The 10806-nt window shown below is 42.1% G+C and overlaps 1 protein-coding gene and 1 long non-coding RNA gene across 3 annotated transcripts; one reads left to right on the top strand and one right to left on the bottom strand.

The window, feature by feature from the left end:
• The first annotated feature begins 229 nt into the window (after positions 1–229).
• Positions 230–7804, top strand: LOC123381876. The gene is made up of 2 exons (XR_006589408.1): positions 230–550; positions 6957–7804. It is a non-coding gene; the product is annotated as an uncharacterized LOC123381876 (long non-coding RNA).
• Positions 1134–10767, bottom strand: SDF2 (stromal cell derived factor 2). Of its 2 annotated transcripts, XM_019817466.2 has the most exons (4): positions 10467–10609; positions 10036–10196; positions 7121–7317; positions 1134–2072 (listed from the first exon to the last, which is right to left on the bottom strand). In XM_019817466.2, the coding sequence occupies exons 2-4, from the start codon at positions 10142–10144 to the stop codon at positions 1785–1787; spliced, it is 594 nt and encodes a 197-aa protein (XP_019673025.1). In that variant the 5' UTR covers positions 10145–10196; positions 10467–10609; the 3' UTR covers positions 1134–1784. The 2 variants fall into 2 exon arrangements, with proteins under 2 accessions (XP_019673025.1, XP_003996535.1); XM_003996486.5 differs by lacking the exon at positions 10036–10196 and having other exon boundaries at positions 10467–10767.
• Between the last annotated feature and the right edge of the window lie 39 nt (positions 10768–10806).

Here is a 10806-nt window from a genome sequence, read left to right as displayed (position 1 = left end):
CCAAGCTTTTTAATGTCATGGGCACATACCAGGTATCCCCAAATGTTTAATGTTGAGTCCCCAAAGCAAAGGAGGAAAAAAAAATCGGTATTTCTTTCTTTTTAAAACATGGGACTCAAGAGGCGCCTGGGTGGCTCAGTCGCTTAAGCGGCCGACTTCGGCTCAGGTCATGATCTCACGGTCCATGAGTTCGAGCCCCATGTCGGGCTCTGTGCTGACGGCTCAGAGCCTAGAGCCTGTTTCAGATTCTGTGTCTCCCTCTCTCTGACCCTCCCCTGTTCATGCTCTGTCTCTGTCTCAAAAATAAATAAATGTTAAAAAAACAAACAAACATGGGACTCAAACTCACCACCACGAGATCAAGTCACATCCTCCCTCCATGTACTGAGCCAGCCAGTTACCCCCCAAAAAATGTTTCTAAAAATAAAAAGACCTGCTAGTCACTGAAATTCCAGCAGATGGCAGACACTTCTGTTCACCACAACCATGCTTGAAAGACCTAGGAGCAAACTTTCTAGAATTGACCCAGAAACAAAAAGGAAGAAATGAGGTAAGCAGAGAACGAAAGTTTTCTACCCCCCGTTCAGAGAAAGATATCCCTACATTTGTCCAAAACAAAGCAGTTATCATCCAAGAGCGAAACACAAGTGTAATGCAGTAAAAAAAAAAAAAAAAAAAAAAAAAAGAGAGAGACACAGCTGGATTCCTATCCTTAAATTATTAGCTTTAAGAATTCACATAGTTGGGGCGCCTGGGTGGCTCAGTCGGTTAAGGGTCCAACTCTTGATTTCGGCTCAGGTCATGATCTCACGGTTCCTGAGTTCAAGCCCTGCATCAGGCTCTGCGCTGACAGCACAGAGCCTGCTTGTTATCCCCCCCCCCCGCCCCCACTCTCTGCCCCTACCCTGCTTGCACTCTCTCTCTCTCAAAATAAACTTAAAAAAAAAAAAAAAATTCACACAGTTACTAAACCTTTATGTTCTGCATTGGTAAAACTGTTAAGATCTACCCTACAATACCTCTGTGAAAATTAAATGAGGTAAGAACTATAGTACGGTATCTAGTTTTAGCAGTGAATAAATATTGGTTCCTTCTTACTACCCTTAACCCTTTCTCTCAACTGCAGTAACAAATTCAGAGTAAAACATTTTATTGGCTATTTATTAAGCTGTATTCCTTGAGGGTCTCTAGCCATAATTAGTCAAAAATCTAGTAAAACTGAAGTGCTCGGAAAGTGGAAACAGAGAAAAAGTTTGGATGCAAATAAGGCTCTTAAAAGGGCCCACACCAAAGGTTTCCAGCATCTCAAGAGTAGTAGCGGTGACTCTCGTAAGACTCAAGGATCAATCAGATTATGAAATAGCACACCTAATAAATGACAACATGATGACTAATAATGAAATTCTTTATCATTCTGGAGAAAGTAGGAGAAAAGTCACACATCAATAATCCATGATGCCAAGCTTCTGAGGAGTAAAAATTTCCCAACTAAGAGAGGTATCTCCCTCAGTTTCTGTTTTATCGATACGAACAAAAAGTATGTGCTCCTTCACCAGCAAGTCCTGTACTCAAAAAGAACTGACCCAAAGTCTGGGAGAACAACCAATTCAAGTGTGAAGGGCTGAAGCTTCCAGCCACAGCCACTGTATTCTGTCATGCATCTTCATCTCAGTGGTGACAAGGCCACTGCCCGGGGAACCTGTGGCAGGGATCCCAAGGTGGAGCAGCAGCAGCAGCAAATGTCATGAACACTGTGCGGTGGCACTGGCTCACAGCTTCCAGACTCATAGCTCTGCGTGATGAGCTTCTGTCTTTAACAACTCAGTGGGCTTCATGAAGATGCCTTCCATGGTTTTCCAGTAGTTGTTCTGGCTAGGCTGGGCCATGCCATGTACCTCTTTTTGCCCACTAATGGGTCGACCGTATTGTTCTCCGGTGACAGACAGCAGAACTTCAGTGGAAGAATGCTTGAACCGCACCTCACCATCCCTCACCCAGTAGGGCCCATTACAGAGCACTGTCCAGTCATCCAGATAATCGCCTTCACCCTCCTCACCAAAAGCGCTCACTTCCTGAAAGACACAAAGGGTTGCAATATTAGCATGACTGACACATAGGCTCAGAAAGGAGACAGAGAGGGAATGGGAAGAAAACTAAGGCTACCCAAGGTGAAAAATAAGAGGCTTTCCAGGGTTATTTAAAAATAAAAAGACGTGGGGCGCCTGGGTGGCTCAGTCGGCTGAGCGTCCGACTTCGGCTCAGGTCATGATCTTGCGGCGTGTGAGTTCGAGCCCCACGTCGGGCTCTGTGCTGACAGCTCAGAGCCTGGAGCCTGCTTCGGATTCTGTGTCTCCCTCTCTCTCTGTCCCTCCCCTGCTCATGCTCTGTCTCTCTCTGTCTCAAAAATAAATAAAAACATTAAAATAAATAAATAAAAAGACACAAAGGACATGAAATCAGTTGCCCTAGGATTATGTTCCAAACACTTACTTTACAAGAAATCCAATGCTTGCCTTACGTTTTCTATTACAGTCTTACTCTTGTTCTTTGACTTGAAGTATTCCTGCCCCATTCCCTTAACTACATTTTAAGTGACCTGGTAAGCAACACAAGTTACAAAGGGGGATGGGCTCTGGAGACTGGCAGACCTTGAACCCCAGCTCCATTCCTTCCTATGTAACTCCTCTGAGCCTTCATTTTCTCATCTAAAAAATGATGACAGTATCACATTATAGAATAATTGTAAGAACTAAATGAAATAATAGAATAAGCGATAGCAGTCTCTCTTCCACTTCTCTCCTAATCCCATTCCCCTTAAAGCCAAATATTCAGAATTTCTACTGCAATAGAAAAGTTACAGGGGCATCTGGGCAGCTCAGTTGGTTAAGCATGTCCTTTTTTTTCTTTAATTGTTTAAAAAAAAATGTTAATGTTTATTTATGTCTGAGAGCAAGAGAGAGCACAAGCAGGGGAGGAGCAGGGACACAGAGACAAAGACACAGACTCCAAACCAGGGTCCAGGCTCTGAGCTGTCAGCATAGAGCCTAATGCAGGGCTGGAACTCACGAACTGCAAGATCATGACCTGAACCGAAGTCAGACGCTCAAGTGACTGAGCCACCCAGGTGCCCCTAATTTTTATTTTTATTTTTATTTTTATTTAAAAAAAATTTTTTTTTCAACGTTTATTTATTTTTGGGACAGAGAGAGACAGAGCATGAACGGGGGAGGGGCAGAGAGAGAGGGAGACACAGAATCGGAAACAGGCTCCAGGCTCTGAGCCGTCAGCCCAGAGCCCGACGCGGGGCTCGAACTCACGGACCGCGAGATCGTGACCTGGCTGAAGTCGGACGCTTAACCGACTGCACCACCCAGGCGCCCCTGCCCCTAATTTTTTTAATGTTTAGTCATTTTTTGAGAAAGAGAGAAAGAGAAAGCGTGAGTGTGGGAGAGGGAGAGAAAGAGGGAGACAAAGAATCTGAAGCAGGCTACAGGCTCTGAGCTGTCAGCACAGAACCCGATGCGGGGCTCGAACTCACGAACCACAAGATCATGACCTGCATCAGACTATGTGCTGACAGCTAGCTCAGGGCCTGGAGCCTGCTTTGGATTCTTTGCCTCTTTCTCTCTCTGTCCCTCCCCCTTTTGCACTCTCTCTCTCAAAATAATATTTCTTTAAAAATAAATAAAAATAAAAGATTAAATAAATAAATAAACAAAACAGTCATTTGGAAACAGAGTCTGTAAGACTAAAGGCAAAAGGAACTATACATAATTAACAATTCTACTATACTTGCATATGGAACTGAACAAGTAATAACTAACAGTGGTGGGAGCCAGATTATCTGTTAGTGTGGAAATTTACAAATAAGTAAAGAGAAGAGGCTAGAATGACTTAAGTGGTAATGGATTATATATAGTTGGAGATGTCAGTAGGAACTCATGTTTAACATAATACAGATACAGGTCCTTACGCATATAAACATTTAGTAATACATGGATACATATACACGTTTCTTTGCTCTGTCAGGTGAGAAGGCCTAAAAGATCCAACACACCCCAGTAGCAACAAACTCATGTAAGAGCTAAGATCATGGTTTCTAATATCATCCTCCGATAAAAGGAAACAGACCTTCTTGGGAGGAATAGCTGATTCTAAGGACTGGGGCAAGAAATATACAAGATGAAAAAACTAAAAAGAAATATACAAGATGAGCCTAGAATATCTGAGTGCCAGAAAGAAAGGACAGTTTAAAACACACACACACACACACACACACAGACACACACACACACACACACAAATGGGAGTATGTCAAATGGACGGAGGAGACAAATGAAAGAGCTCCCAATGGCAAAAGCTGGAACAATTTGAGCAAAAAATAAAGGCAGTGTTAGGGGATCATAACTCAATATATAAAATATTCATGAGCCCATACTGATATAAATAAATGATTGAATAAATAAGTAAAAAGAGACAAATCTCCCATGCAGAAGAATTCCAAATAAATTTTGTAGCTATTCTATGGGAAAGGGAGTATAACTCCCATTCCTTAAGTGTGGGTTGTGCATAGTGACCTCCTTCCAAAAACACAATATGAAAAGGAGGAAGAAAAGAATAGCTTTACTAGAGAAACCTGACAAACACTATTTATTTCAGCAAGGTAATCAATTACCAACATAATCATGCAGCTCAGTATGTACCCTTGACTCTGTTATGAAAATGCCACTTTACTCCTGTGGCCTTCCTCCCAAAAACCTTTGTACATCTGATCTATTGTGACAAAAAGATCAGACAGAGCTCACTAGAGGAGCACCCTATAATACACTTGACCAGCATCCCTCAAAACTACCAAGGTCATCAAAAACAAGAATTTGAGAAAGTATCACACCTAAGAGTAGCATGAGACAGGACAACTAAATGTCATGTGGTAGCCTGAATGGGGTCCTGGAACAGAAAATGTACAGTAGGTAAAATCTAAGGAAATCAAAATAAACCTTGGACTCTGGTTGATAACAAGGGGCACCTGAGTGGCTCAGCAAATTGGGCATCCCATCCGTGATTTCAGCTCAGGTCATGATCCCGCGTTTCACGGGTTCGACCCCCCTAGCTGGGCTCTGTGCTGAGGGTGTGGAGCCTACTTGGGATTCTCTTTCTGCCCCTCCTCCCTGCTGGCACTAGCACTCTTTCTCTAAATAAATGAATTTTAAAAAAAATCAATGTATCAGGGGCGCCTGGGTGGCGCAGTCGGTTAAGCGTCCGACTTCAGCCAGGTCACGATCTCGCGGTCCGTGAGTTCGAGCCCCGCGTCAGGCTCTGGGCTGATGGCTCGGAGCCTGGAGCCTGTTTCCGATTCTGTGTCTCCCTCTCTCTCTGCCCCTCCCCCATTCATGCTCTGTCTCTCTCTGTCCCAAAAATAAATAAATGTTGAAAAAAAAAAAATTAAAAAAAATCAATGTATCAATACTACTTTATAGACTGCATGAAATTTACCTAATGTAAGATGCTAGTATGGAAAACCATGTGCAGAGTGGGGGTAGGACAGAAGCAGTCATTAAGGGGTCCATATCTCCTAAAAGCTCAAGGCTTGAAAAAGTAGCATGATACTAGGGCACCTGGTTGGCTCACTAAGTAGAGCATGCAACTCTTGATCTTGGGGGTCATGAATTCAAGCCTCAGACTGGGCACAGAGATTACTTAAAAAATAAAAATAAGAAAGTGGCACAATACCTAATTCATTTTCCTAATATGGTTAGTTGGCATCATTTAAAATAATAATTTTTATTCAAAGTTTGGAAAACATTGTTTTGTTGTGTTTTTTTTTATTTTTATTTTTTTTTTAACATTTATTCATTTTTGAAACAGAGACAGACACAGAGCGAGCTAGGGAGGGTCAGAGAGAGAGGGAGACAGAGAATCCAGAAGCAAGCTCCAGCACAGAGCCCGACGTGGGGCTCAAACTCACAAGCTGTGAGATCATGACCTGAGCTGAAGCCAGACACTTAACCAACTGAGCCACCCAGGCTCCCCTTTTGTTTGGTTTTTTTTTAAGTATAGTGGAAACACAATGTTACATCAGTTTCTGATGTATATTCAACAAGTCTATATATATTGTTATGCTCACCCCAAGTGTGTAACTACGTGTCACCATACAATGCTATTACAATACCACTGACTATATTCCCTATCCTGTAGCTTTCATCCATGTCAAAGGGACTTATTCATTCTGTGACTGGAAGCTTGCTATCTCCCCACTCCCTTCCTCTCCAACAACCATCAGTTTGTTCTCCACATTTATAGGTCTGACTCTGCTTTTTGTTTGTTTTCTTAGATCCCACATATAAGTGAAATTGTATGCTATTTGTCTTTCTCTGACTTCTTTCACTTAGCATAATACCCTCTAGGTCCATCCATGTTGTCACAGATGGCAAGACCTCATCCTTTTGTATGGCTGAGTCTATTGTGTATATATGTCTATGCCAAATCTTTCTTACCCACTCATCTACTGATGTACACTTGGGTTGCTTCCATATCTGGACTATTGCAAATAATGCTGCAATAAATATAGTGGTACATTTATCTTTTCAAATTATTGTTTTCCTTTTTTTTAGATAAATAGTAGTGGAAATACTGGATCATACGATATTTCTATTTTTAACTTTTTGAGGAAACTCCATACTATTTTCCACAGTGGCTGCACCAGTTGGCATTCCTACCAACGGTGCACAAGGGTTCCCTTTTCTCTGCTTCCTTGCCAACGCTTGTTCTTATTTGATCGTAGCCATTCTGACAAAGGATATCTCGTTGTGGTTTTGATTCACATTTCCTTGATGATGAGTGATGTTCAGCATCTTTTCATGTGTCAACACTGGGCTTCTTTATTGCAGGATTTATCAAGGTGACTTATGATATGCTAACATATACCTATTCTTTCCTCATTTCTTGATTTCATCTAGATGCACAATCTCTACTTTGACCAGAAACAATGTCCTTCAACACTTTTGAGACAAAGCCAATTCTCCAGATCTGTACAAAAATAACAGCTACACCTAAAAAAGAAAGAGCTAAGAACCCAGATATCAGACCACTCAATGGAGTAACGCACAGGATGTCACCACACCTGGTTCCCAGAAAGAGGTGACGTGAAGTGGTGACTATGGAGATTTCGGCCAGTGTTGACATGTGTCAGCCGGATGGGTTGGCCACATCTGATGGGAGTTCCCCTCTCACACACTGTAGCGGTCTTCCCCCGTATCCTCCAGTAACTATTGCTGTCATCCACAGAGGTTACACCTGTCACTGACTGCTGCCCACTACCTGCAGTCAAAAAAAAAAAAAAAAAAAAAAAAGGAAGGAAAAGGGTGAGCTCAACCAATCACTCTCTTTCCTAAGGCCAATAATGCACCCTGTGCATAAAATAGGTTTGGAGGAGTAGAGAGGAAACCCTGAGCTTGATAATATTTTTTTGTCTACAGCATTAAAAAATATGTGAAAAATACTAAACATGTTTACATAGTATTGTCTGATAAATTATAATTAACAGTGTACTGTGTCAGAAAACTCTAAGCATTTGCGTCAAAGGGCACTAAATAAATGCACTTACGTTCATTTTTTTGAAGCATGAGTATTGTTTACCTATATATGATAGCCTGGATAGCACCTAGGATTTGTCAGGTGTCTAATCATACAATTGAAACTTATTTACTATTATTCAACGGTGTACTACTGTCACATCGTGTTACAATGTATTACTTTTGTCACATTTCACAATTAAAAGGAGATTAGTTTTTGTTGTCAACTTTAATCCAAGCGGTTGTTGCAGCTCCTTAATTCCTGTAAGTGATCTATGTTATAAAAGTATTCTTGAGTCCTCTGAATTTGGTTGATGCTGCCTCAAGAGATACAATTCTATGGGTTAAAAATACATAGCTACAAGGTTATAAAGAGAAAGGAAAACATACAATAAAAGTTGCTAGGTAGCTAACGTGTACTGAGCACTTTCTTAACATCAAATACCAATCCAAACCTTTTGCCTGAATATTCTTATTTCATACATGCATATATTCTCTTAGGTAGGTCTTATTACGATCATCCCCATTTTACACTGCATTGTCAGAAAGGTACACCCAAGGTCACACAGCACCAAGAGACAGTGCCGGGGTTGAACCTAGATGGCCCAACCCTAGAACTCACACTTTTAACCACTCTACCACATGGCCTCCCATGAAGCTTCATTTCCTGTCAAGTTTCTGTAAAGTTATATCAGAGACCACTTTCTCTTATAAACTCCAGGAATATTCTCTCCCCTAGGCTTTCATCTATTACTCAGTTCTTTAAGGTACTCAAGACACTTTCCTAGTTACTCTCACCTTTCCTCCTAGCTTTGCCTGCAGTACCCTAGCGATACTCGCCTTTTACCACTTAACACATTATGCCTTATACCACAGTTATCTGGGTAAATGTAGCCAAACTACCAGTTTCTCGCTATTGCCTCTTCCATTCACAATGGACTTTGTTACATCTAGAAAGTGAGAAAGAAAGAAAGAAAGAAAGAAAGAAAGAAAGAAAGAAAGAAAGAAAGAGAAAGAAAGAAAGAAAGAAAGAAAGAAAGAAAGAAAGAAAGAAAGAAAGAAAGAAAGAAAGAAAGAAAATCAAGTCTCCCTCCTGACTTCTGGTTATTGCCCTACAGCCTTACAGCTCTCTTTGTCCTGGATCACTGCCAGGCTTCACTAAATCATGGTCTACACTTGGTGTCTTCCGCTTTTTCATATTCCATTCAACTCTCCACTTCCTCTCCTATCCTTCAGAGATCAGATGGGATTGAGTGTGTTCAGAGTAGTATGGCCAGTAGAGTTTTCTCCCACCCTTAAATCTTGGATTACCCAGAGTCTACCTTTGTCCTTTTTTTTTTTTTTTTTAATTTTTGTAATGTTTATTTATTTTTGAGAGAAAGAGACAGAGTGTGAGCAGGGGAGGGGCAGAGAGAGAAGGAGCCACAGAATTCGAGAATTTGAGCTGTCAGCACAGAGCCTGATTCGGGGCTCAAACCCACGAACCGAGAGATCATGACCTGAGCTGAAGTCGGATGCTTAACCAGCTGAGCCACCCAGGTGCCCCTATCCTTATCTATTCTTAAATACTTGTTAGAGGTCAGGACAAAAGCATTGATACATGCTTCAACAGGTTCTTCAAGGGATTCAAATTGACACCAGATTGAGAAGAACCACAGTTCATCCTGAGCAATCTCACTTTCCCGATATTTTCAACTCCCCGCCCTGTGGTACAATGATGTCGTACTTAACTCTCTACCTCAGGCTCAGCACAGATCTTTCTTTTGAGATCCAGACTGAATCTGGTTCTAAAATCTGGCTGCCCATTAGAAGCACCTGAAAAACTTTCAAATCTACACATTACTATTGTCAGGCCTCTCTCCCACATTCTGATTTAGTAGATCCAAACTAGGAAACTACATCAAATTAAAAAGTAACAAGCTGGCACATAGTAGGTGTTCACTGAATGGCTGCTAGGATTATAAAACATCCCAACAGTGACAACTCAATTCCTTTCCTAGTTTAACTGGTCAGACGAGTTTTGAGAATCATGAGCCACAGACCAGCCCCCATCTTCTCTTAGCTAATATCATCAGTCATCCAGGACAGAAATCTAGCAATCATCTTAGATGCTTCTCACATCTCACTAGTTGAACTATTTTTGGTCAGTTTTTGTTTTCCTGTAACTTGCTGACTGGCTCACTATATCTCCTGTATCTAGAACAATATTAGGGACATAATAAAATTTTATTGAATGAGCCCACCAACTAAGCATTTTAATGTCCTACGTTAAAAAGCCCTCTAAATGATTTCCTCCCCAATTCCAATGAGTGCTTTAAATTCTCTACAAGGGTAAATTTGAGTAAAAAGAGGACAAAGGAAAAGGATTGAAGAGCGAGTACAAAATACAAAATAGCTAGCACAGAAGAAATATAGTTAAAAAGTGAGGTCTTGGAGTTCAAGACTTCAGAGATACAGCACTTACTGTAATTTTCTACATGTCTGTCTCTCCCGCACTGAGTAGTGCCAGCCTGGAGTAGCTGAAAGCAGGCTTTGAAACTGGACAGATTTGGTTCGAACCCCGTCTCTGTCATTCACTAGCTGCAAGGCTCTGAGCATGTGATCTATTTGAGTTTGTTTCCTCATCTGTAAAATGAGGATAACAATCGTCTCTACCTCTTAAGAATGTCATAAATCAAAAAAAGCATCCGTGCAATGTGCCCGGTACGTAACTCACCAGACAGAAGCTAGTGTAATTATTACGCCCAATTCTTCGATTCTCCGCCTCTAAACCTCAGGAACCTACCCCAGGATCCCCTAACCTTCCCAGACCACACCCCTCAGATATTCTCTTGGCCCCGCCCCCTCCGGAGCCTACCAGGCCCTCCCAGCCCACCCGAACCCGGGTGGCAGTACCTGACCCATATCGCACGTCGTGTGAGTGCAGTCGCACGTTGTGGCGCGTATTGAGTAGCTTCACTACAGAGCCGCATGTAACGACAGCCAGATTGGACGCTCCCACAGCACTCCACAAACCGCCCAACAACAGTAGCGGCACCACGGCCATCCTAGCTACAGCGCAGAAACCCTAATCTTCGAAGAAAAATTAGGCCCCTCCCCGGAAGCGGAAGCTGCAGGCGGAACCACAGAGAGGAGGAAACGGAGACGCCCTGGTCTAGTCTTTATGGTTCCTTTGGCTAGAGCGGCCTGAGCAAGAAGCCAGGCCTGACGTTTTTCGATCCCCAAGCTCTGTTCC

Source organism: Felis catus, chromosome E1 (assembly GCF_018350175.1).
Source record: "Felis catus isolate Fca126 chromosome E1, F.catus_Fca126_mat1.0, whole genome shotgun sequence".
NCBI lineage: Eukaryota > Metazoa > Chordata > Mammalia > Carnivora > Felidae > Felis > Felis catus.
This window is presented reverse-complemented; position numbering and strand designations above follow the sequence as displayed.